The sequence below is a fragment of the Pterocles gutturalis genome, unplaced genomic scaffold, assembly GCF_000699245.1.
Source record: "Pterocles gutturalis isolate BGI_N339 unplaced genomic scaffold, ASM69924v1 scaffold5624, whole genome shotgun sequence".
Taxonomy (NCBI): Eukaryota; Metazoa; Chordata; class Aves; order Pterocliformes; family Pteroclidae; genus Pterocles; species Pterocles gutturalis.
In genome coordinates, this window is record NW_010135516.1 from 42,998 (window position 1) to 70,930 (window position 27,933).

General features: G+C 39.7%; 1 protein-coding gene across 1 annotated transcript in view; it reads left to right on the forward strand.

Annotated features, from left to right (window-relative positions):
• Nucleotides 1-2,563: 2,563 nt before the first annotated feature.
• Nucleotides 2,564-27,933, forward strand: part of LOC104467936 (collagen alpha-6(IV) chain-like) — a gene marked incomplete at its 5' end in the record, with an annotated part of 82,296 nt that continues 56,926 nt past the window's right edge. Inside the window, 1 exon segment of the mRNA XM_010081909.1 lies at nucleotides 2,564-2,647. Coding sequence (XP_010080211.1) covers nucleotides 2,564-2,647 — 84 coding nt within the window.

Below are 27,933 nucleotides of genomic sequence, written 5' to 3' on the forward strand. Positions count from 1 at the left end.
TAGGGACATATTTTAAAGTTTTTAGTAAACCTCAGTGAGAGTTTGATCCAGCTCTCAATAAATTCAATGGAAAAAATTCTTTTTTACTTCAGTGAGATTTTGACTAGAACCATCTTTACTAACCACAGCACTGTGGGGAGCAGTACGAGCAGCGGGGATGGAAAGAATAATTGCTTTTTGTCCAGTCCTCTGCCACTGGGAAGGACCTGATTGTCACCAGAGATGGAGGATTTCTAACGAGGTGAGCTTCAGTGCTCTGAGCCAGCGACTGCTGCAGGGCAGTGACCTTAGAGGAACCCAGACCTGCTATGAAATTATGTTTCTTTGCCATTACTCATTCTTAGGAGACAAACAAAATTAACAGAACCACAGGACTCAAAGGCTCATGCAAATGACTGTTGGAAGAAATAATAATCTGTAGAAAAAAATTAATTGGTAGTTGAAATCTTTGAAGAATTTAAGATTTGAATAAATGTCTGGGAAGGCATAATCTGATTCCCTGGAGGCATAAAGCTCTCTGCTAAGAGTATAAATGTAAGGTTAAGTGTCAGGAATAGAAGCATACGTTGACTAGCAATGAGTCCAAATTTCCACTGCAAAATATTCATACAATCATGGCAAAAGGTGTGTCTTGGTGCACTTCACTCTTAAGTCTTCTTAGAACCAGATTGTAAAGTTTTAATAATACTTGTGGTCAGAAATGACCTCAGAGCATTGTGTCTGTCAAGACAGGGACCGGTTTTTAGGTACTGAGCCCTTGCCAATGCGCGTTGCAGACTCAAGTTCATGCTGATCATTCTGTGTCTGAGCAGACACTTTGGAGATGCTCTTGCAGTCTATTGTATAACCACTAGGTACAATTTTTCTGGGCTTTTTTTTGTTTGTTGGTTTGGGGTTTTTTTTTTTACCATTACTGCCTTAAGCTTACTTTTATTTCCTGTATTGTGTTTCCTGTTATGATGCCTCTCTTGCACTGTATCTCACTTTCTCTGTTCTGCTCAACTGTTGTGTTAGATCCTACCATAGGATGTTAATGACTAGCCCAAAAGCTCCATATCTAATAGGATCTCATCTGAACAAAATTACTGAAAGGTCTGCAAAAGTACTATTTGCCTGGTTTTTTTATACTTGATGCTTCTTAGAATTGCTTGAAGGTTGTTATGACTATTTTGCAGCAAGAGCTAATGCTCCCTTCAGGCTAGGGAAGTATGGGAGGCTGGATTTAAGGCTTTTTGTTCATATTTTCTTTTCATGTTTTTGTTCATTCTATGCTGCCTTAAAAAGAGATGTTTAATTTAGCAAAGCGGTGCAAATGTCAGGGTGTATAGAAGGTTTTTTTAAATTCACCTTTAGCAGAACACTTACCAAGTGATGTCAGACTGATTACTTTCTTGGAGAGAGCTGATGCAAAGAAGTTCAAAAGTACATGAGAAACTTGCATGAATTGCCTTTCATTTTTCACGTTCCTCACCGACAGATGTCAGGAATTTTAAAGGCTTTAAAAATGTTTTCTGTGAATGCTTTTAGGAAGGTAACATTCAGTTCCAGTCTGAGCTTGTTTCAGCACTTAGTTTGGTCACCTTGATATGAGGAGCTTCAATGTTTATTCTATTCAGAGTTCCAAAACCCAAGGACTATACCTGAGCACACTTGACAGTGAAAGACAGTTTCCTTCGGGAAGGGTGTTCTCAAGGAGTGGCTGAATTACAACACTAAATTGAACTTTTTTCCAGGACTGTAGTGTTAGTGGTGTTGTAGGGCTTTTGGCAGCCCAGTATTTTGAGCCTGTTGAGTGCAGGAGAGAGTGGGTCAAACTCTCTAAATTAAGCTCATCTAGTTAACTTTCATGTACTGTCACAGTCTGTATTAGCTGAGAATTAACTTTGTGATATGGGGACTTGAGATTTATGCAAATATTGTAATTATCCTTGAAATAACTAATGCTGGTGCAGCAAATTCAGAATATATTTTCAGATTAAATCCAAACCCATGGTGGCTTCCTACTCTCTTCCTTGCCCATCTGCTCTTAGCTAAAAATGCCACCTTCTCTCATCCAAGAGATTCTCTGTTCTTGTGACTCAGGGTACGGTTTCTTGCTCGTAGAAATGTGCAGGGATCACAAAGTTAAATTTCCCTTGGTAGTTCTCATTGATGTAGAGATACTTGAGTATGCAGGATGGCTGAGGCGCAAGTTCTAGTTATTGATTGTGATTCTAATCTGATAGTGTACTGACTATCAAAACATCATCTAGTTTCATGGGTTTTGGTAGTCCTAGAAAGCACTCAGCATGTTGCAGAATAGCACCAACTTGTGTAAATTCACTTGTTCTCAAAGGATTTCTAAACCAACTCTTTCTATCTATTTGGCAATTCTGGAAATGACACAATTATGGAGAAGTTAAAATGTAATTATGTTTTGGAACTTATTTCCCAGCAAATTCACATGACAAATGTAGCATAGGTGAAAAGCACTGAAACAAACTATTTTAATTAAAGAAAGTCTTCAGCTGACAAATAGGTGTGACATTAAATTTTCTTTTTTTTTTTTTTTTTTTTTTTTTAGGGTGGAAAGAAGTCTTACAATGGGCCATGTGGAGGCCGCGATTGCAGCGCTGGATGCAAATGTTTTCCAGAGAAGGGTTCACGGGTAAGTTTTTCACTAATACAACTAGTCCTTGTGTCTCTTATCAATCCTTTTATAAATAAATAAATAAATAAGCCCTAAGTTAATGTATGTAATTCTGAATCTAATGACCTCATGAAACAAGAGAAATGATGAAGACCAGCTGCGTTTCAAATGCCCTTGGCCAAGATTTCAAAAGCTGTTCTGAAGGTTTACAAATTGCTAGCTTTGCAATGAACCTTCAATGGAATCTCATTTCTTTATGCAATCTGAACCCTAGTTCAAGAAAGTCAGATGGTTTTAAAGTAGATTACAACAATTAAAAAGGAAACTCAAAGGAGTGTGGGCTTCCAGTACAGATTTTGGCCTGTCCTTACTGCAATAGCTTCTGTTTGTTTGTGGAAGTGTTTTTGACTTTGGTATTTCTTTGTGAAGGAACCAAGCTCTGAATGAATCTAAGCATTTCCCTTTGAGAAAGTCTTTCATTTAGCTGAAGCCCCTCTCTGAAGTCTGCATTTGAAGCAACCAAATGTTTAATCAAGTTCTCTTAAAAGTCTTAAATTTCTTTTGATAGTATTGAAAGGGTTTTAACTTTTTTCTTAATGCAGCTGGTTATTTCCTATCTTAGGGTAATGCAGAGCTGCTGACTTCACTCTGCCTTCAATTACAATGTTAATTTTTCTCCAGACCCCATCTACTCAATATTTTATCTTGAGGTCTTTGAAGCATTTTAGCACATATCAAAATGAAGCTTATAGATTTTGTGTACCGAGATGAAACAAGCAAAGAGCTGCATTGTAGGTACTTAAAAGTATTAACTTGGAAGGCTTAAGGAAAAGGGAAATGATACAAGTTATCTTGTTTAATAAAGCAGTTATTCTTGCTGAAATCATGTTGAAAAGTCATCCTCTGAGGGAGCACAAAAGAAATTAAGTCTTATTTAAACACTAGCAATCTTGATGTTTTTTCCTTTGTGTTTCAGTGACACAGTATGGGTGAATTCAAGGCATCACTTTCTAGGACTGAACTTCGGAAAATGTTGCTATTTAGAAATGATCGTCAGCGTGGGCTTAAATGCTTCCCTAATTGCAGACAGACTTGAGCATGAATTCTTAATTGATAACTGATGATGTGTTTGCTCTGGAAGTATAAAAATTCTTTCAGCTCATCATGTGGCAGGGTGAAAACATGTCGAAACAGATAAGTGGAAGAACCTTGCAAGGAAATTCTCAACGTAACCTCGAATATGAGCTAAAGCCAATTGCTCAACACCTTTTGTGATTAGGTACAGTAAGGGACAGACCTAGTTTGGTTCTGGAACACAATATCCTGTAAATACTTTGACCTTTAGATAGCAATGAACATCATTCTTCTGTCTCTTTACATTCGTGGGGCTCAATTTGATTGTTTGAACTGGCCACAACATTGTTGACCTTGCAGTTTGAGCTCTTGGCATCTCTTTTGTTAAGATGTCACAAAGATTTTAGACTGTTTTCATTGCTGACCTGAGAACTCATTTGGCTTTTAGCTTGTTTCTTACGTGACCTGTGTTGGTAGGCATTTTCAGTCCTTTAAACATGTTCTGTCCTCCTAAGACGACCTGTCCATGGAGTAAACTGTTTGCTAGAAGTGGTAGTCTTTCCCATTTGCAACACTACTTCCATCAAGCCATACTGAGCCCTGCTGACACCTTCTTGGACATCTGCAGGACAACTGGAGTCCTGCCATGCCAGAGGATAAGAAGGTGACTGGCTGAACTGGAAAAGGGGATGGTGTGATTATGTATCCTACAGCACAGATTGTTTCTTGGAGGAGACTACAGCCTGAGGCTAATTCCTTGGCTTCCTGCCTAGTTTCTCCTCTATTGCTGCAAAACCTTTAAGTTCAGAACAGGCAAATGGGAGATGGGACTTTGCCAGTGCCCTGAATCCATATTTTGTTTAAAAAAAAGTTTCAGCTGTCAGTTTTGCACAACTAGACAGATCAGAATAGAGCTAAGCTTTCTTTTTAAAAGAAAGAAATAGCTAAAAAGCACACAAAAAATGACAATAAGCTGACAGCTCAATGAAAATAATACAGGCAGTGTCCTTAAGTGTCCTCCTCCCTGGGTGCACTTCTGATCAGATCAAGCTGTGATGAACTTTTTTCTGACAAAATACTTTAACAAATTCATTTAGGCAATAAAAATGTCAAAAGTGCCTAAGACCTACTGCCTGATTAGTGAAAGATATTTCTAGATGTGGAATGTAGGCATGTGGAACCCCCATGTTCCCACATTCTTGTTTTTGCTAGACTGTTGGTGCGTGTGCAAGATATTTAAAATACCCGAACAAACAAAACAAACCCACCAAGTATAGCCCCCTTATCTTTAAGGCAGAGCTTGGTACAAAACTAATTCCTATCAAGTGGATGAGCTCTTTGTAGAACAGAGTGGGATTCTTTTTAGAAGGAAGGGTGGTACAGTGTTTGTCTAGCAGCCATTTAGGGAGTTCTTCTAGCAAAGTGGTAACATACATCTCCTAGAAGAGCAAAATTTCATTTCTGTTAGTTGTCCCAATGGCTTGCATTAACTTTGAAAAGCCATAATGCTAGCTGGTACACATTAGGCTGTTCACTGAAGTTTAGTGTGATCCAATTTACTGTGAAGCCTGCACAAGAAGAAATCTGGTATGGAAACATCCTTCATCTTAGCCAGTGATTCAGAATTGGTCCTTGTATCTAATGGTAAGTTAATGGAAAGCCTGGCTCTGTGTAAATCAGTGGCAAAACTCCTGGGCCACATTGCAGCCATTCTCCCCTCTTTATCAGATTTATGGGTAACAGTCCAGTGATTTGTGCAGAAGTCCAGTTCTTAGTGGAGAGGTGTTACCTTCACTCTTCTGGAGTTTTTCTTGGAGGTCAATTGAAAAGATTAAACCGGGTTTGTAGCTTTTACTACTTCAGTGCACAAGAAGGTATTTAGTTAAGCTTACGTGTCATGTGACAGTTTAAGAGTAAATGTAATAGCAGGAGAAGCCCACCAAACTGATTTTGGCCAGTTATAAATCCTAGGAATTTTGGATATGGTTGTTCAGTTCTCTTAAACTGCATTGTTAGAACTTACACCGACTTTCATATGAAATCTAACCTAATGCTGTGCAAAGAAAATGCCAGGTAGCATCACAGAGAACATGAGAGCCCCTAGCTACTGCTGGAGTCTCTAGGTGAATGTGTGGGACTTCTAAATATCTGTGTCCCCTACTCCCATTCTTCTGGCCAGCTGAGATACCAGGAAGCAAACTCGTAAAACAGGACAGTTTTAAAAGGAAGTCTGCTATGATGGTGGAGATACCCAGCTGTACCCTGGTGCATGCCATCTTTTTGGGAAGGGAGGCAGTCAGAACACAAACTTAGATTTATTGAACCCACTTCTGCATACAAGCCTTACATACAGTCCTCTTTCAGAACAACAACTGATGGGTAGAAAAAGCACTTTATATTAAACTATGAAGCACAAGAGGGAAGGTGGAAAAAGCAACCATATTAAATTATAATGTAAGTGAGGAAGGGAATGTAAATGGCGATGCTAGTCTCTATCTAGTGAAATGCTAGATTTCTGATATGCATAGTTCCAGTGCAGGTGAGTGACCTACAGCTAGAACATTCTGGGAACTGTCAGAAGAAATTGTTGTGTTTAAAAACTGTTTTTTCACTCCCCTTTCTCACTGTTTGATCCCCAGTTTATGGGCAGGGATTATGCCCTTTGAAAATTTCATGCTGTATTGATGGCTGTCTTGCTAAGAAATGCCCTGAAGATAAGTCAGCAGTAACCAGGAGGGCATTTTCCCTGTTTGCAGAGTTTCAAGGAGCTCTAAATAGTAGACAGCCTGCACCATTTCATAGCTGCAGCTCATTTTGCATTTGTTTATGATAGTGTTAGCTTTTTTGTTTTTGTATGCTGTCATCTACTTTCAAACACTCACAAAGATAAACTAGCAGACACAGTCCTTGTTGCATGTGTACCTTCTCCTGATGCCTGTTCACTTATCTTGGAATTTATAACAATATTAGGGTTTGTTTGAAACCTTGCTCAACATGTGCTGGAGCTTTTCATCTGATATTAATCTTTCATTTTTTCATTCTAAGTCCTGTCCTCACCTCCCACACGAAAAAAAAGAATTTGAAGGAAAAAAAAAATTTAGAAATTGGTTCCAAGGCTCCACAAATTACTCAGCAGAGACTGTGTCCCCGTTGGCTTTTACAGCTTAGAATTGCTGTAAATTGGGAGAGCTTGATGCTACCAATTATATTTCATTTTTTTCCTGTGATATGTTATCATGTCAAATAATGTATATATTTCTTATGCATCATGTGTTCTTTAAAGCCCTTTAAAATATAATGATCAGTTAGAAAACTATTAATGGCATTACAGAAAAAAATTGGTGTGGTTGGAAAGGAGTGTAGCTGTAGCATGAGGCAGGTGGTTCTGAGGACATGGTAGACTCTTGACACTAATTCAAGTCTGGTCCCGTGAAGTGGAGGACCAGTGAAGTGCCATCAGGTACGCCATGGAGCCCATCTCAGCTGGCCTCACTCAAAAGAAATCCTATTTCAAGACCATGCCTCAGTGTGAAGCAAAGCACAGTAAGTAGGAGAGATTGAGTAAGACTGAGAGTTTTTGCTCAAAAATGCAATCGCTGCCTGAATTGAAGGCTACTGTATCCAGAGATACGTGAGATTCCACAGGTTTTCTCTGAAGCTAAAGTGATGATAGTAAATCTAGTGTAAATTATCTGTAGGTAATCAAAGGGGTTTTGATAGAATTACTGCAGATCAAGCAAACTAGAAAAGATAGACATCTGCAACATCCATGCACTGAACAGCGTAACCTGAGGTTAGAACTTTGGATGATTTAATCTAATTGTTATCTAGCATAAACTAGTGTCGCATTGGCAAGAGATCTTAGATTAACTTTTGTCTGGAACTAATCCCCTCAAATTAATACGGGGTGTACAAAGTGCCTCTCTTGTGATAATTAATTGAAGATTGGTTGATATTTCTTTGCGATGAAATTGTAATAATTGCAACTTGTATTTTTTAATAATGTCTGCTGAATCCTGTGTTGGCTGGTTAAACACTCTAGTTGGAATGGTTTAGGGATTTCCTGATGAAACACAATTTCTTCAGAAGTGTCAACTCAACAAAATTAATTTTTTTTGCAGAAGTGCTTTGCACAAACATATTTGCTGGAGACAAAATTCTGTTAAGCTGTTGGTTCAAACTTCTCTCTGTTTTTATGTGGCTTCCTACTACGTGGCTTGACAAGCACTGTAGGACATAGGGATGCCATTCTGATATCCGTGGCCTGCAGGTTGGCCTGCCATACCCATTGAAATCGAACCAGACTAAGAGGTGTTGACATTTCCTTCAAACTGACAGTGCCAAATTATGACCAGTTTTAAATGTTGGCTTAGTTGTACTAACCATGGATAATCAGCCTGGTAGAGATAATACTGGGATCATTATGTAGTTATTTTTATAAAGTTCTTTTCACGTCCAAGAGAAGGAGGGATTATTGCATTATAGTAGTTCTTGAGAAATGTTGGCCATTTAACAGTGATTGTAATCTCTGGTTCTTCTAATATGTTTAAGCTTGGTCAAGCAAGACAGGACAAAGCAGCAAATACCACTGAATTCATACACAGGAACATGGAATCAGTTCTCTGGTTAGTGTGAGCTTGCAAAAGGAGGTTAGATAATTCAGGTGGGAACAAAATGTTGCTTAATTCTAGAGTGAGTTCTTCATCATCCAGTTGAAAAAAATCTGTGAGGCCATGCTTCCTGACTTTCTCTCCTTGTTACCTACACCCAAAGATTTCTCTCCTACAAGGATCCTTCCTCGTAGAATAAGTACAGCCGCTTATTTTTTCCTGTTCCAAAAGAACCCAAAAGTTTGCTCTACACTAGATGTATGTTTTGATGTAAGTTCTGATTTCAGCTCCAGGCTTCTCCAGCTGTTACTGTAGGTTCTTCCTTTCCACATGCATTGTAGGCACCCTCCAGTCCAACTACTGCTCTGTGGTCCCCGAAACCTCAGGGGCTTGGATGTGGCGGACGTGATAGGTCTCAATACTTTTCCTTCTTTTGGCTTTCAGAATTCCTCTCTTCTATTTTCCTAGTTATTCATTCACTGTCTCAATATAGTGAGTTATTTTCTCTCCCTCTGCTGTCAGCTGTACGTCCCACCGGACCTGCATAAAAGTCCTTACAAATGTCTCACTGTCACCTTAGATGCAAGAGTGCCAGGAGGCAATGTCCTGTTTTTAACTAAGTCCTCCTTTTCCTCTTGTTCTCTGTGCTGTTGTCAACACCAGCATCTTTTCAGTCAACCAGCTGTCTTGGATGCCAACTTTGACTTGTCTCTTCCTGTCAGTTTATAAACAATTTCTGACTTTTTCTACAATACCTCTAACTCTCTTTCCTTCCTGTCTACACATCAACGATTCATGTCACTTTCTACAGCAGAAGAAGCTATAGTCTCCTTTCTGGCTGGTGTCTGGAAATACTGCTTATAAACTATTGTCCTGACCTGCTTTTCTGTGGTTTATCTTTTTGTGTGTTTTTATTGTCTTTTAGTCGTATCTGACGATGACAGATCTTGGACTTTTATGTTTGTCTACCTCACGTAAAAGACTTCATCAACTTGTCCAATTTCTTTCCTTTCCTCATCCTTCTTTCTACACCAGCTGATGGTGTGATATCTTAGGTTGAACTCTCAGGTGGACTGACTGCAACGTAACTGAGTGTGCACAGCAGCTTGGGAAGGCTGCTGTCTACCAAGGCTTCTGAGCACTAGCAGTCAGCCAGAACCAGACCCTTCTCCTCCAAACAAGAATGTAAGAGCTGTACTTTGTTTTAAATTATTTTGATGTGTTGCAATTTTGACAATATTGCAGTACTTTCCTGGTCATAGAATATATGTAAATGATGTCTAAATCTTGTTCAAATCCTCTTCTGGTTAAACAAATCAAATACCATCATTTGATTTGGGACGAGGATTATCTATAACATTAAAAAATGTTGACCATCTGTTCACTGTCATTAAGAAGTTTTGGCAATATTTTGAGAGAAAATGAGGTAATTGTTAAGTCAAACAACTTATGTGCCAGCTGCTTTTTTAACAACTGCCAAGATTTTTTTTAAGTAATAAAACTAACTTTGCCAAATGTAGCATTAAGCAATTATTGTACGTGTCCTCCTGACCCAACCTAAATGCATTGAGCCGAGCCCTCTAATGAGAACCACACCATGTACAAAGTAAAACGACATAAATAAAGCAGATCTCATTGCATTTGAAAGTATCCGTTATGCAATGAGTATCAAGAACAAACCTGTTCATATGTACAGTCTTACATCATCTCTCATAATCTTGAGTATGTTTGTGAAGACTTCTGGAGGGGACAGGCACCCACCTTATCTTACTTACAGACGTCATAGAGTTCAGTGATGGTGAACAACTGTACTGAAGCAGGCTAACCAAGGAGTCTGATAGCAAATCATATTTCCATTATTTGTTTTGCAGTTTAGTGGGAAGGACGTGTGCACTAGATGAGGCTAAATATATTGTAGGAAACATATCCCATTAAGAAGATTTCTACAGCTGTGGAAACTAATCAGAAACCATAGCATTGCTGTATCACCAGGGTGGCTGAGGTGACTCTGTGACCTGAAACTGTTTCTAAATCTGCCTGCAAGGGCAGCATATTTTATAATTGTAGTGGAGGGGCCTGTGTTTACTTTTGAAATCAACCAGAACATGGGTCCTCAAACTGTGCTCCATAGAGCACTTCCAGATGGCTTGGAAAAGCCCAGTGAAGGGATGTCTGTCACTGTTCAAGTAATTGTGCTTCATGTGAGTTGTAATCCAGGATTTTAAAGTCTTTCCAGTGTTTTTGGAGCAAATGAAGCATTAAAACAGCTCCTTGCTGCATCCTACCATGCTGTGGGTTGTCTTAGCTTGAGAAGTTACGTAGTCTCATTCTACCAAGTGAATGTATTTTCTCTTTCTCCTTTCTAGCCTGAAAAAAAGTCTGCTTTTCTCAAATTGAGCTTCTCAAAAGTGAGGTGTTGTGGGTATAAGCTGAGATGACTGCTGAAAGTCGTGTGGTCAGCTGCTGGGATAGACAGATTGCTCTGCTGTGCACTGTGATATGTCCTCCTCATCTAAAGACAAAGTCATCCATGATTCTCTTTGTTCTGATACTGGCACAGTGAGCTGAGAGTGCAGGCATGTTGCCCTCGAAGAGATACTTTATAATTTCTTGTTTATACAAGCTGCCATAGCTACTGTTGGTCATCTGGGTGGGTAAAGTACTGTTCCCCTGGAACACAATGGCATCACTCCCACTGATTTCATGTTATGTATGTAGACAGATGGAAAGACAGAAGCAGGCTAGCCTTCTCCCTTCGTCCTTGGAGCCTTGCCACAGCTGGCCTTCTGTTCTAACTTTGCATCTGTGGCACTTTCTCCAAGACCGAAAATGACAAGTTGTGCTACAGATTTGATCCATATGGACAAACCAAAGAGTTGAACAACAGTTTCCTAGTAACCCCCCTGCTTCCTAAATACTGGAGAGTAAATACATCCCCATATCCAAATTTTTTCTTTCTAAAAATTATTAAGTCTTTCCTGGCTATAGAATGGCGTGTTTGACAAATCTGTGATGTTTTACTTGCCATATAACTCCTTAGAACAGGACTAAGATTGACCCTTTGGTTTTTCTTGTTGGTTCATTTATTCAGAGTAGGTGAAGAGTTGTAAATGTTCTTAAAATTGTTTTCTATCAGCCCCTTTACCTTGCAGTCAGAAAGACAACTAGGAAGATAAACTCTCTGGTGTCCTGCCCAGGGCAGGAAAGCAAATGTTAATGTGAGTCTTTGGAACATATGAGTGCCTGGAAGGGCTTTTGCTTAACAAAAGCTGTAGGATTTTGTCTAATGATTCCTACAATGATGTCTCCATTGAAAAGAGATGATTAATGCCTTCTTGCGTCTGAGAAATGGCACAAGACTTTGCCTTTCCTCTCCCAGAACTTAACAGGCAAGAAGGGGTAACGTATATCCTACCTTGAAATTACCCAATTGTCATTTTCTTCCATCGCATTCTGTATCATTCATGGATAGAATTTGCCACCTAGGCTGTGTCTTAGTAGCCTTTTTTTTCTTTTTCTCCAGGTTAAATTCTCTTTAATACCTCGTTTTCTTCCTACCTTTCTTCTCTCACCCCATCCCAAAACTTGCCCATCTTCTAATTAAGTGTGATTGTTTCAGAATATTCTTGCTACTAATGATTTTTTTTAAGCTGCTTAAAATGAGAAGAGATGCTCTTTGCAGAAACAAGTCTTTTAAAGAGTTTCCGTTGGCAGTAAACGAAAGGTGTGACAGAGATTCTCAGTGTGATTTCTTGTGTAAGTCAGCCTCTTGGAAACAGAAGGATGACAGAACCAGTCTATGAGCAAGGCCCAGTTCTGAGAGATTTGGCCGACAGTCAGGTTAGGAGCCAATTCATGAGCCAGGAAAACAGCCGACAGCAGGGATTACTACAAAGCAAACTTAATTAGGCAACAGATAGGCAGGAAGTACGCCAGTCATGGAACCGGCAGCCAGAGGGAGCACACAATGATGATGGTTAACCAGGCAAAACTGTGTTTGTAGCGGTAAAAGAGGCTTTAGTGCCAATTAGTTGGAAGTAAAACCAAAGGCATGGGTCCCCAGTCTAGCTGTCAGTCCCTGTTTTCTGGGGAAAATGTGCAGTATTTTTGGTGTGAGTCGCAGCTTTTCCTGGTAGGAAAGAATAGTTTTCAGAAGATAGGAGAACATCTTGATGTTTCTCAACTTTCCATGGTGAGTGAGGTTGAAAAGCTGTTTAGAGATAGTTTCCCTGCTTCAGCAGAGAAAAGGACACATACAGCTACAGCAAAAGGGGTGGGACCTGTGAAGCAACCGTAGGTTAATGCTTCTTTTCGACTCTGGTATATAGCACCTCTTGTGCCTTTAATGGAAATAACCAGTCATACTCTGAGTTTGGAAAAGGTAATAAAAGAATTAAAAAACAAGAAAGGGAGTCTGAATCACAATGCCATGTATGCGTTACGGGTGCAGAAAAGGTCTATTTCAGAATTAGTTTTTGTTGCTTAGAACCGTCCGGATGATTCTGGAGTGTGTTACCTCATCCTTCTGTATAACGGAGTCTGGTGAGTTTAAAACGAAAGATGACTTCCTCAGTGGGCTGTTTTGTCTGTGAGTAAGTAGGAATTACTCTAGGATCATAGAAAAATGAGAGGGAACAGTTTGCTGATCATCTGAGAAGTGAAAAAAAGTCAGATTTGGGGAAATTTAAAATAACTGAAAATCTATGACTAAGCTTTGTTAGCGTTACAAGGTGTTATTAGAATAAATGCAAGATTGATACAAATAGGCTCTAGCTTGTTCATGAATGATAGGCAAGGAGGATGGGGAGAAGCTGTCTCCTTGTGAATGAAAAACATTTATGCTTGCTAGTGTCCAGGAAAGTGTAAGGGCTGACTTTCTAAACACTTGATGTTGAAGAAAATGAAAGAAAGGAAAAGCGGGGATTGTTTTCACAACAGGCATCTCATGTAGATCTGACCAAAAAAAAAAAGGGAATGATGGCTTTATTTTGGACAAATAAAGGAGCATCTAAATGACAGAACATAGTGGGAATAAGAGATGAATGAATAGCATGCAAGATACAGAGTGGTCTGGCTGAGAATCTGGCTTTAAGCATAAATTGTATAAAAATAGATGTAAAATCCTGGAGCACATAGCCCTTAAGAGAGATGAGGGAGCAGTGGGCAGAGATGGTGGATTTTGAGCTTCCATGTAGGAATAAGAGTGTGGCATGGCTATGGGGAACATGATAGTTTCTCAAAGATCCTGTATGAAAGACTCACAAGTTTCCCAAGTGTGGTAAAAGAGAGATGCTGGTAAAACAAGATAAAGAAAGAAGAGTATCAACTTTTCCCTCAACCTAGTTCTGAAAAAATAGGAGGAAAAACTCAGGTGTTTGGCAGTCTCCTTCTTTTAAGCTGTTGATTAGGAACATGTTAGCTGTTGCTCTCCAATAAGTCATAAATCCATTAGGCAGAACAAGCATATTTTCACAACTATCTAATGTTAATCTTATTTTATGGATGGCATATTTCATACTTGTTGACCTTCTGTGGAGTTGCCAATATAGAAAACTTGGAGGGAAGGTGCGAACTGCAACAGGGAAGGGATACCCGAGTTGTACCAGACATCTCACCCAGTTACATGTTTTGGATAAAGGAACATTTTAGTAGGCTGAAAAGTAGGCTGGATACAAATGTCCTTATTAATAATGGGTGATTTTTGAAAGATATTTTTGGGTATTTTTTAAAAACAGCAGAATGTTGCCAAAACTAATAAACAAAAAGCCAAAGTAATTTAAAAATATCTGGTTTTAATCCATAATAAATACAGTACAAGCGATGCACAACTTTGAAGGACTATTAAAATAAAACCTCTGGTTGTCTCTTGAATCTTTTTGTACTTTTTAAAAAATGATCAAAGAAAGCTCTCTAATAAAATGACTCAGCGTGTGCTGAATTCTCAGGGTACAGTAAATGAAGAATTTTTTAGTACCTAGTGTTAGTGCTAAAGGTGATGCAATTCTGCAGTTAATTTTGTCTTTCAAAGTTTATGGAGATGTTATCTTTTAAGATAGATGTCTTAGATTTGTGTTCACATCCATAACATCTGCTGGAACAGTACAGCAGAAGTTGTTCTGCTGTTTAGTTGAGCTGGGTCCTGTCCACCTGCTCCTGAAGCTGAGCTATGTATTAGCACAGTGGCAAATCCACTTCAACACCAAATTTGTTCTGCTCACATTTCTGTTGCCAGACCGGCAACATCTGCCTGCTTGTGTGTCTGGGTATCTCCATTTCCTGTCAGGTTCCAAAAACACAATCAAAATTTCTAAATGTGGGAAAAAAATAACAAATCCATCAGCCAGGATATTCTTACCATAGATACACTTGCTGCAAATTGCTACAGATGGGGAATAGATTTTAGTGTAAAAGAACCGTAAGCTCTAGGCGTATATATGGAGAGCCTGTGCTCTGGAAGGCAAAGTCACTTTATAGAGTGTATTTTCAGACTGTACCTATGTGTTGGACATAAGGAATGTGGGTCATAGACCAAATGTCTTGGATCTGGGTGTCTTGTCCCCTTGCAGTTGCAAGATTCATAAATAATGTTCAGTAAAGTCTTTTTTATTTATAATGAATTTGTTATTTCTGACTTGAACCCTCAACTGCAGTGATGGCTGGTTTGGATTGATGCACGATGACATCACTCTCAAAGTGCAGAAGTTATAGCTTCTAGACTTTGACAGATGCTTCCTGGGAGATGTACAGCATACTAGCTCCCAATTTTTTGGAGTGGTGCGGTACTGCCTACCCTCAGCCCTTCCTGTGAATCACGGTGCGTGCTTATCAGTAATCATTTCATTGGCAGCACTGTTTAATGTAGTTCCACAGATACATAGAGGACTGTTTACCCTGTCATCATGAATCACATTTTGTGAACAGCCGGAATGTTTATCAGGATGTTCTTGTATGAGAAATATAGGTAATGGGTATCGTCCAGCAAATTTTTAAATAGGTTTTGTCTCTTCTTTGTTTTTTCTCTTCTTTGTGAAGCTTGATTTTCCCTTGATGCTTACTGACTGTGTTGGCCGTTCTGAACACCTATGTGGTGACGTTGTGGCATTTCTTTTATTATGATGACTAATGACTGAAGATCCCAGCTGAGATGGGGGCAATTTTGCGGTGCAGGGCAATTACAAACATAGAGTAGGAGAGAGTTGGTGCTCCAAAGTGCTTTCACTCTGCAAGAATTACTTTAGTTACATTTTAGTTAAGAAATCTGTTACTTACTCAACTGTATTTTCAGGAATGTAGGTACCTTAATAGAAAAAAATTTTGAAATAAAATGCTAAAAAGCTACTACTCTGTACACTTTAATAAGAGACCTCTGAAAATAGTTAATGGATTCTTCTGGAATATATTTTCTCTCCAAACTTAGAGACATGGGAAAGAGAAGATGTCAGAAGAGGTTGTTCTTGTCTCATTTTAATTAGGGCATGTCCTCCTAACAGTACAAAATGTTTTCAGAGGATATTAACCTTTGGAATATCCTTAGTAGTGGAAATATAGCCCAGTCTGTCTCACAGCAAATTCAAAATAAATAAATAAAGTCTGCATGCAAAATCAAGGCAGCAGGTGGTCATTCCCTGTATAACTCCAGCTGCACTTGAGCTGTAAATCCAAAAGCATTACAAAACTAGCAACGGGACACCCGGTGGTTCCTTGTAGGCTTGGATCAGTGTTCCTGGGATATTAAAGGAAATTTTCCCAAGATTTCTCTTGAAACAATAAATGACATAAGTGTTATCTCTAGACTTTCTCCAGAGCAGTGAAGTAATTAAACTTCACTTGTTTTTCTAACATCAGGACTAAAACCTGAGCTAATCTATTCTAACCATTCCCTTCTTTTTTATCAGCCGGAATGTGCATTAACTCCTGAGAACACGGGGGTGAATAATCGTTGTGCTTACAGTGGCTTTATTTTGCACACCGGGTGACAGAAAGCAGTCAGGGTTTCCTTCGCAGTGTTATTGTCGCTGCCGTATTCTCCATTATTTTTTCTTGCATGAGCACATGTCAGGTATTCCATATTTAGATGTCTTTAGATTTATTTCATTTGGTAAGACGGTGTCTGCTGTAAGCAGTGCCTTGGCTCTATCGCGTGCTTTTATTGTTACTGGTATTATGAACTCAGTCTATAGTGAAGAGGAAGGCTGGGTTCCACTCATGTTATTGAGGGGTTTCCCATCAGCTGTAAGGAAGCCAGGATTTTTCATTTTCAAAGCTTTAAAGCAAATTGTTTTCAGGCCTCTAAGAATGACTGCTTAAACAACCATTTACGTGGGCCGTTTTCAGTGAATTTTGCATAAGGAAAGAGGTTTCACAGAAATATCTCCCAGTGTATTCTTCTTCACTTGTTTAAAAGAAGCTGTGTGAATGTTACATGTAGGCTTGGCAGGATGTTATAGCTGAAAGACGTGCATTTCTGTAAACCCAATCTCCTTTGCAAAATACTTACTTTATTTTGCAGATGATCCTTTATTGTGACCATGCTGGGTAGATGTGGTGTTTCAGAACGGTGTTCATCATACTTCACTGACTTCCAGTGCAAGGCGTTACCCTTGGAGGGAGGTTTCAGGACCAGCTCTGTGAGCTGGCTACTAGACACACACACAAGTTCCTGATGTTGAACTTTTGGTAAGTTCAGTTACTTCCAGGAGGTGAAGATTTTCTCTTCAGCACGTGGACAAACAGGAACGGGCAGGGAGAAGGAAGGAACATTGTGGTTTTTTCCTGTCTTACTGTATCACAGTGTAGTTTGCCCTGCAGAAAAAAAAAACAAGCTATGTGTCCCTTAAGAGTGCTGAAGCTTGAACAGTCCTTCCATCTTGTGCAGTAGGCTTCTTTGAAACCTCCAGATATGTGATCTTTTCCAGACCTCCTCTTTGAGCAGGACAATTCTGCCATGTTCTCAGGCTGTTGCTTGCAGTGCCACATCAGGAGAAGCATTTAAAAGTGGTTTCCTTGCCCTTGCAAATGGGTTTGGCATTTTTATTGTTATTTCGTAAAATGTCTTAATGACTTCTGAGCAGTTGTGGTGCTTGTTGTATCCATTTCAATAATGTTTAAAGATCTGCAGAGGAAAATACAGTTTACACATAGTCTGTATTTTTTTTTTTCTTCCATCTTATACTTTTTTGTTAAATGCATCTCTTGGCACAAGGGCAATTGAAGTGGGAGTGTGTTTCATTTAAAAAAATAACATCCTTGTTAAATAATCCTGCACTTAATTAAATTTCCTCTGTTTTAACTGGAAATAGAAACAAATAATTGTGACAAACAAAAATAAAGATTCTTGAGGAATACTGACTTACCTCTGATAAGAACCGTCTGGCATATACATAATTAATTTATTTCCACTTATGCTTTACTAACAAGCGCAGCATTTGGTTCACATTTCCTCTTTGTACTTTGGGGTTACTTATGAGTAAAGCCTAATAGATTAAAAATATTTGACTTGAAGCCTAAAGCCCTGTTTGTAGGATTTTTTTAATCACCTTTTTGTTATATATTAAAAAGTACACAGTGCAACTAGCTTCTGCCTAGTGAGTATGTGAGCACAAACAAGTATCATAGTTTCCTATTTGATAATTGTGAAGATACTGAAAAGAAAACAATGCTGCTTTTGACATTGTTAATAGTCCAGCTGCAGTTATTATCTTGGTAGCCAGCTATGTTAATAGGGATTGCTTTCAGTTCTTCAGACTACGGCTGTAAAATTCTTGGATGACCTGGCAAAAGTTCCTTTGGAAAAGCTGTTTCATGTTTCTGTGACTGTTTCCATTTCCATTTGTTACCGGTCCCAGCTGTTTATCCTAGGGCTGTCTGGATTATCTTCAGGAGTGTAGGTCAGAGACTACCAAAGGCAGCAGTTTGTGGCTTGGCACACCTGTGAGAGGGTCCTAGTGAATACTTCATGCAAGTTGTGTCTTCTAGAGAGGGCCTGCAACGGCTTCTACTTCCCGCACCGATTATGCTATGTGACTGCAAGGAATGTTACGTTTTACGGTTCAGGCTCGGAACTTGGACCTGTCCCTTCCAAGTTGCATGGGCGTGAGTGTGGTATTCTCCTTTGATGTATGTCCACGCTTACCTAAAGCCTGCAGCTGGGCAGACGCATGCATCTGCCTGCTTGGATGCCAGCTAAGTGCGGGCTTCAACCTGAAGTCAGGTCTACACTCAAAATACAATATTGATCTGTCTCATACATTTACCACTCGAAATAACAGAGCACAAGGATGGAGTCTAGTTCTGAGAAGAGTCTGGTCCTGTTTGAGGATGGAAATTCTGTTAATAAAAGGTAAGCTGCAGTTCCTGATAAGTCTATAATTTATGTTTCTGGCCTGACTTTAGAAACTAAGTTGAATGATGAGCACACACAGTGAAAAATTGACTTTTGAATGGCAAATAACCATCCCCACGTGGCTGACTAGCACTGTTCAAGATACACGGCAGTGTAAATCATTTACTTTCTGCCTGTCCTACTTGTTGTCGTTTGGTTTGGGTTGGAAGGGCCCTTAAAGATCATCTAGTTCCACCCCCCTGCCACAGGCAGGGACACCTCCCACCAGCCCAGGTTGCTCAAAGCCTCATCCAGCCTGGCCTTGAACACCTCCCTTCTAAGTAGGCTTCTGAAATTGAATAGAATTGAGTTTCTTGTTCCCAAAAGTAATGGGATTCGGATCTCTTAATGATCTTCTGACCTGTTGTGAGAGGCATAGCTATTTCATTTCTTCTGACAGAACAGTGACCAAGGAAAGCTCGTTGTGCCAGTCACCTTCAGGGAGTGGGAAGGACCCATCACTTCTTGCATTCTGATGGGATCTCCCAGTTCAATGTCCCTGCCGGTTCAGCGTGTGCTGCTGTTGTCACTCTTCCTGTTACCATGGAGCCTTTTCTTTTTATTTCCTTCCCTACAGCACTGGGGACAATATACTCTATGGTCATCCCTTGTGCAGAGAGAGGAACTGGTTCCACTCAATAACACCAAGTCCTCACTGAGAGCTGAATACAACCAGGTTGCACAGGGGAAGCTTTCCAGCACTGCTGGCACTAGGTTATCTTGCACTCTGACTCAGGTACTGAAATGAGAGTCTCCAGGTTCTCAGTGTTGTGAACACTAAGAAGAGCTGCAAGGAGACATTCAAGCTTGCGACATAAATACAGAGAGAGAGAGACTGTGGGAGAAGGAAGCTCAGATGGCCTGCTTGTCCTGCCTTTGCTTGTGTCATCTTCAGCGTTAGTTGTCAGACCCAAACCCAGGAATACCAGTGACAGCCTCGCTGGAGACACAGAAGCATGCGCAAAGCTGAGCGCAATCAGGACACTGCAGGATTAGGTCTTCAGAACTAACTTTTCTTCAGGCAGCTAGTGAACATGTTTGAAGTTGTTTAGTTTTAAGAAATCTGACTTGCAGATCCTAATTTGAAGTGGCTGGTGAGCCAGTCCTTCAGCAAGCAGAGCATCATGAGTGTGGTAACATCTGTTCTGTGTGGGGATACATGAGGCACAACAGCATCTTCTCTTGGTGTCTGCCATTGATTTTTCACTGGGGTCATTTTCCTCTTTGCTAGCAGAAAGGAGCGTGTTACACAGGAATCTTGTCTCAAGAGCCTTCAGGAAAAGGCACCGTCAGGTGCAAGGAGGTTGCAAAATTGGACCTTATCCTCATGTGCTCTTCAGAGTAAATCCTTCCTCTGTTCCTATACATTACGTTATTGGTAAAATATATCAGCAAATGTTTATAGTCAAGGAAAGTTTGTACTAACACTGTGTCATGCAGCTAATCTGTTTATGTTATAAATAGGGAACACTAAGTTAGCTCCATTTTGCTCCAGATGCAAGCATCCTATTAAATATTTATATGTGGACTAGACTGTTTACTTTGCACCTCATAGTATAGTTGTATTGGGAAGATCCAGAACACCTGGATCTTAATAAGGTCTTAAGGAAAGTTCGCTTCAACTTTCCAAGTTGAAGAGCTCACTGAATTACTGAGCACATGATAGGAGAGTTTTTAATGGGGAAGTATCAGTTCCAGAAGTACATTTCTAAAATTGTGATAAACAAAATATTGGTGAATACCAGATCTTGATTTCATTCTGCTTCTGCTGCATTCCTACACTTCTCAGGTAGTGAAGTATTAGAAATATCAGAGAAATACCAGAGTTTCCCTTGGCTTGGCTTTGTTGGAGGTCTGTTCTTTACACTAGTGAAAACCAGTTGCTAGCATTAAGAAGTCACTTGGCTGACTTCAGTGATGCTACTCTAAATGTGTGTAGAAAAAGTAAATGAATGGGGTCCTAGAGCACAGTATTACAGGTGTGCTGGCAATGTAAAGCATAGCCAGCTTTTCCTCTTTTAAGAGAGCCTATAGATCTAGCCTTCCTTCCCATCTTTAGATGTGAATGTAATGTATGTAATCTGACATCCAGAAGTAGAGATTAGTGTGAGAACAGTTTCACTGACTAGGCAGAAAGAAGAAAAAAAAGCCTGAACTTATTTTGCAGAGGATTATCCAGTTTCTTAGTGTTGAAACACCTGTGTGTTTAACAGATGTTACTTCAGTGTTGAAGAAACATGTAAAAAACTTAATGTTCTTTAAACTACACAAGTGTGAATGAAAAGCTTTACGGATCTGTAGAACAAAAGCTATAGCTATTCAAAGTGAAAGCTCGTTATTTATGTGTAATCTTGCTAGGTCAAGCATTATATTCGAGAGACAGGAGCACTAGTTTTTGCCAGTGTTTTTTAGCGTGCTCTCTAATCTTGCTCAGTCTGTACAACACTGGAAGCGTTGTTGCTGTCCAGTCATTTTGCAAATCTAGTAAGAGCTTGTCTGATCAGCACTCACCTCCAACAAATACCTGCTCACCTCACTATCAGATGTGAACATAAAGGAACATCAGCTGTTTCTCTTGAGTGCAGTGGCCTGCGGTCTTAGGCAGCTTTGAGTATAAATGGCCTCTGAACAAATGTACACACGTTTCCTAAGATCTAGTGCCCTTTGCTTGCTCCTAATGCCACTGCCTATCAGAAACTCCCTACCCTAATTCTTTCTAAGCACAGCTGGCTATTCAAGTTACAAACTTTGGAAGGTTTCCAAAACCATAGCAAGCACCGCTTGCCTGTCAGAACTAGTAGAGTTTACTCTTTTTTGCTAAACCTATAGCATTTGATCTGATTTTAGCTTTATGGAATTAAAGTTTTAACGACTGTATTCCAAGAGTGAAGGAGTCTTATTCTTGCAAGATGAAGAACTAATTAAATGTAGTTATGACTAATAATGTGCTTTGCTTTTTTTCTGGTGAGTCTTTCTGAGCTAATGCTTCCTGTGTTTAAATTAATTTCCAAATAGTTTGCATAAGTTTTGGAAGTAAGCAAAACCTACAGTTCTAGGTATGTACTCTTAAAATCTGCTTTGTTCCTGAGTTTGTTTGGATAGATTTAAGAGTTGTATGTGCTGTATAAAATTTGCATTCCAGTCTAAACAAAAAGTATATTTACAAATTATCTGCTCAGTTTAATTTCTGTGGTTCTGGCCACGCGATGCACCACTTGAGATACTATTCTCTCGATACATCAGTGTAAAAATATCAGAATTTCCCAATACTTTTGTGTTTAAACCTAACCAGAAAATTTAATTGTGCAAGAGATTTTGTTTAAATCAGTTACTTTTTTACTTACTTATCACTTGATTACTTTTTCCTTGTGTTGAACTTGCATACTACAACAAGTACTACAGAGATTTCTTACACCATCTCTGTGGAAGAATCAAATTATTCCAGTAAATTAAAAATATATCTGTCCTGTAACAGCTGTATTGATGTGGGAGGTAGAGCACTATTTTCAGTAGAATTGGAAGACACCATCTGAACAGTTCATATTTTAAAAGGAGCATTTGTGCAAAGACTCTAGTTTCTTTGGTCTGTGATTATTTTCAATATTTATAGTACAGCAAGGCCTGGGGCCTCAGTTACACATTGGGATCTGTTGTACTTTGTGTAAACAACAAAAGAAGTCCTGCATCAAAGAATCTTTCTTCTAAGCATTACATTTACTGATTTTTGGAGAAAAGTACACAGCTGGGACAAATATATGGAACTGTCCCAAACTGTAGCTGGCCACAGGGACAGATCTGGATTTTCATCCATCTGCGTTCAGCTGTGGAGCATTTGGACTTAGTGTTCACTGCGGGCATAATAGGGATGTTCGAGGATCCATTTAATGGATCCATGATATTATTAAAATAAAATGTTCCCCAGTATATACACGTGCAATGTTGAAGGATAAGACACTCGAGGAGCTAGAGAAGGAGTCTGAGAGTATGTTGGTACAGTCTGATTCAGGTAAGCACATAAGTTGAAGTGGCTGCTACCCTGGAGCTGACTCGAGGCTTGGAGTGGGGTGAGGTGGCATATAGCTGTCCATACGTGACCAGGTGAATGTGCTCTCGGAGCATGCAGGCTTTCAATAGAGTTAAGGAGCCATAAAAATAACACAATAAGCTATGGAATGTTCTATTTCTAATCATTAGAGCATGGATCAACTTCTAGCATTCTTTTGTTTAATTTAAAGAAAGATCACAATTTGACACTTATTGGATGGCTGAATGTATGTAGATCACATAATTTAGATAGACTTACAGTCAGTGGTGCAAGATAGCTTCAAGATAGTATTCTCTCCAAGTCCCGGCCTGCTAAGTGCTGAATGCAGGTGGGGATCCGATCTCTTCTGCTTTCGTGGAAGGCTGCTGGACTTGGAGAAACTTCTGAAAAAAAGTCTTTGAAGCTGCTGATATTTTGAAAAGGCTGTGCACTTTGCATTGCTTCAGTGGAGAGGAAAAGAAAATAAATGGTGTTAATGGTTAATTTCTTCAACAAATGAAATATGAGCTATTAACACTAGAGTGGTGTAGTGATAGAAAAAAAAACTGTTATCAAACTAAGTAATACTGATTTCATACTGGTAAATCATGATTGGAAGAACAGAAGTCGTCTCAGATTTCTTCCCCACTACTGTTGCATCTTGTAACATGAAGACATGGAAAATGTATTTTTCTTTTCTTTTATTTGTTCAGCAAAATCAAAGTTTCTGGATAGTTAAATTTCACTTCCCCAGGAGAAAATAGCTGTTGTTCCAGTTGACAGGTAAGAGCTTTGACACTGCAATGTTACTTGTGTCAACGGAAAAAAATTGTTTCTGGAAAGGAAAGAGATGATGATGCAGCTTTTGAAATTCAAGTAAAATCCAAGCATTTGGGATATAAGTCCTGTGCTTGGGCACATCCTCTGTGAGCAATAGGAAAACGAAACCCAGGCTCTGCAGCCTGCTTTTCCCCTCACCACCTGTGAAACTGCCGTTCAGAGTCCATGTGCCTGTTTCTTGGCTTTGTCGTTTGGAACCATAGTAAAAGCAAGGAGATGGCCACCGGATTCCCATAAAAAACAACTAGCAAGAGTGGCCCAGTGTGCATCCTCGGTGCTTAGTTTCATGGTGAGAGCAAGGACACAGTTGAGACACTTCATCTTACTCTACAGGTAGGACTGTTGGTTGACTTTTATGGGCTTCCCTCATGTGTACTCTTCAGTCTGTCCTGCAAACTGAAGGAGGACAGTATAGCTGTGCTTCATCTGTATTTCTTACCATTATCTCCTTTCTTTTATTTCCCAGATTCCTTTTCCTTTATTCTGCTTTTAAGCCTTTCCCCTTCCTCAGTGGCATGATTCCCCTCAGGCTTCGGTGGGCAGACTCTTGCAGAGCTGGCATTTCCAGCCGGTGGCAGATGTAAGACAACATTTCTGCTGATGCAGATTCAGCCAAACAAAGATCAGCTGTGTTTGCAAGAGCAATGATGGTGAGGAGGTGATGCATGCTGGGCCTGATTCTTCTGTCTCTGACATCAGGGTTATACTTCACTGAAGTCGTGATTTGTCTGTATTGGTGTCAGGGAGAAGACACTGGGGTCTTCCTGTGATCTAAAACTATAGAAGGGAATGTTTGTTAAGAGATCCACATGGAGACAATGCATGAACTCATATTCACTGTTGTGCTGTTCTTGCTGGCTGTTGTAAATACCCACGGGGATTATGAACAACTTAATCTAGTGTCTGAAGGGGGCTGGTATGTATGTGGGTGGCTGAGGGCACACTTTATTGCACACTGTGCAAATACAGCATGGTTTGAGGCTTTAGAAAAATATCCTATGGAAAAGCATTGCTTCAGATAGCTGTGGTTTAAGTGAAATTGGAGTCACTTCATGAACAAGGGATGTGCAAAGACAGTTTGTAGCAACGATCAAGAGAGGATTCCTTTTTCTCTATTCATTTAAAGTATGCTTTGCTTATTTTTCTCAAAGAGCAGTCTAATGATTGTTCCCTAGCTGATGGCTCTAGGGAAAGGGCTTAGAATAGTTTATGTAGCTCAACAGTGGCTGTTCTGGCTGCACAAGGACCACTGGCAGCAACTTCCAAAGAGTCCTGCTGAGTCTGTGCAGACCAGATCTGCTTCCAGTGCCTGTCCTCACAGAGTTTCTGGGGGTTTTCAATTTTTTATGAGCTGCTAGGAGGCTATTTGCAGATCTGAGGCAGGTTTTGGTTCCTCTAAAATGACGTGTCATCGTGTTAGCGTGTAGTAACTTTACTCTTTGATGTAATAGGATGATGCTGAAGCTGAGCATCGCTGCACTGTCATGTAGTGGTCCCCATTCAGTATATTTGTTAGCGGCGTTTGCTATCTGAAACAAACTCATAAAAGTGACTATGCTGTGAACTTTGTATCTCTCAGGCCTTAGATAATTCTTGTCATTCAGTGAGCTCCAAGCAAGTGCAAAATACAATGAGAAATGCGAGATCGTCTTTCAGACACCAACATAACTAATAAGACTGGAAGATGACAGTATTTGCTGTTTGAAATGAAGAATATGCATGCAAAGAGAAGGAAACCAAACAAGACGGTAACTCTATCTTTAACAAAAGAAAAGGCAAGCACCTTGTTTTTGTAAAACGTGCTGTCTCTCTCTACAGACTTTTCCTGATTTCCATCATTATACTGTCCTTGCTACAGTAATTCTTTAGCTACTGAACTTCTAAACAGACTTAGCCAAAGCTTGGAGCTACCAGCCATCTGTAAGTTACAATTGGGTAAAGACTGCTCTCCTCTGTTCTATCTAGACATCAAGATTAATGCCTACGAAAGACTTCTGATTTTTCAAGCGAGAAGCAAAGTGACTTTTTTATGTACATATGGATACAAGGTATTTGGTATCCTTGAGGTGTTTACATTTATGCTGTTATTTCAAGCCTTTTTTTTCTTGGTTTTATTTTTTCTCTTGGATATGTAACTCTTAAGCATTCTGAAAGCAATCAGAAGCAATTCCAGTTTTGATTACCAGCTAATTTAAAACAACTGATGAGCTACCATACCCCCTCCCTTTGGCTTGTTGTTATGTTTGCTTAACTGCAGGATACATTCCTACCCCTTAGACATTTCAGTTCTGCTTGGGTACAGTGAAGGCCGTTATCCGGCTTGCGGTCTGTCAGAACAGGGAACATTTTCTCCTTTTATTTTAAGAGGGGAGAAGCTGCTGAGCTACTTTGGAAATAGTGGGCTGGTTATTGTCTGTCTAAAGCTCTCTAGACCTGTGTGCAGGACAGCAACAGTCAGGTTATCCTGTCATCATATACAGATCGCTGATTATCACACACCAGTGTTTGTGATCTTCTGCAGCACTGCTTCCTTCTGTCTCTCATCAAGGCCCAGTGAGCACAGACCGTGACAGGTAAAATCTTCTTCCAGACCTCAGATGCTCCCATACAAAGAGCCATGCTTAATCCCTGGCCTAGTGTGTAATTTAGTAATCTGCATGGTCATGAATTCCAGGGATATATGGGCAGGAAGCGCAGAGCAGTGTGGGTAGCAGGGCAGGCCTACGGAGTCATTTAAGCCTTTGTTGTATTGTGTAGCAAGGGATTTTGGGGACAATGAGACCTGTCTGTCAAAGATTAAGCAGACTGGAAGTGTGGTTTATACCAACAAATGAATGCAGTTTTTCGGAGTGTTAATACAGCCACGTAGTAAATGGCCAAAGACTTAAACATACAATTTATGTGATGACAAGCAACATTGGAAATAATCATTTATTCTATATACCTTAGCCAGTGGGAATTCAAGTAGGTGAAGAGTTCATTTCCGTCCTTATCTTCATCAATATGCAACACTTATTAGGAGAAATGAAAAAGCCTCTATTTTTTTCTCTTCCTGACTTTTGGTTTGAAGTTATTTTCACTGATTGCAGTTTATTCTCTGACACTGCCTTGTAAACCAGCCACTGCCTGACTGGTGCTGCTTGTTATCAGGCATTGCAGTAAAATTTTGCCTGGACCTGCTCTGCTTAAGCCTCTAGAGATAACTGGAATCTTGCCAAATGTTATGTTTGTAGATTTGCAGGCCTCTACTCCTTCTGCTTTGGTCCATATATTTCCAAGCAATGTGTAGATGAGAATTCACAGACTCCATTTTTTCCTTTTAAAGTGAATTGTTTACATGTTTGCAAAACTCCCCTCGGCTCTGCTGTGTGTAACAGGTCTCCGGGAAGAGTTTTTGTTCTAAATCTGCTATCTTGAATAAGCAAATGGCTCCCATCTGAGTTTTAAATCTTGTCTAATATTATCTGTTCCAACAGATAATTTTGTTTTTAGCAGAACCCTGTGCAAAGAAAGCTGCTCAGACCTTTCTGAAGTGCCAGGAACATGCTGGGAAGGCTATGGGAGGCAAAACGTAGGGGAAACTGCTTGCAGAGAATCTATTGTTCACCAGTGACCCCTTACTGGACAGATCTGTGAATGGCCTACTTTCACCGCCTGCCTTCTAACTAGAAGCATCCTTTGGGGCTGAATGACCTTAGTTTATAATGAGAACTTTTGCTGTGTTTCTCTCTTGTAAACAGAATGTTTAGCATGTGGAACATGGTCTGGTGACTAAAATGGATATTTTTTTAAATGTGTGTGTGGTTGTTAGGTTTTTGTTTTTGTTTTTCTTTTCCAGAAAAGGCTACTTTATTCACCAGATGAATAGTGCTAATACATTATATGGTAGGAGGGGTTAGAGGTAGCTTCATGCTGCATAGATCAGGTGCCAGTTTCGGACTTGGTTTCAGAATGACATTGTACTAAGTACTAAAATTTGGTTGTAATAGTGCAATGACTGGATATTGAACAGGGGAAGAGACATAAGTAATACATCAGTAAGAACAAAGGAAAAAAGGCAAGATTGTTTTCCTGGAACATTGCTTTACTTGTGGCAATTTATAGATACGCATTTTCCGAGTAGCAGTGAAATTTAATGGAGTAATTAGATGTTCCATTATGATAAAAGTGAGCCAAAAAAGCAGTCTTAAGATCGTGGTCCAGAATAGGTTAGGCTATGACTTGGATTGCAAGTTAAGTTAGAGGAAAGGCAGTCCAACGACATTTCCAGTTGTCAGTTCACTGATACAATTCATTTGTAGACACCTTCAAAGCAGAAGTAGCAAATCAAGTAGCAAATTAACAAAATCTTTGGAATCAAACACAAGACGCTCTT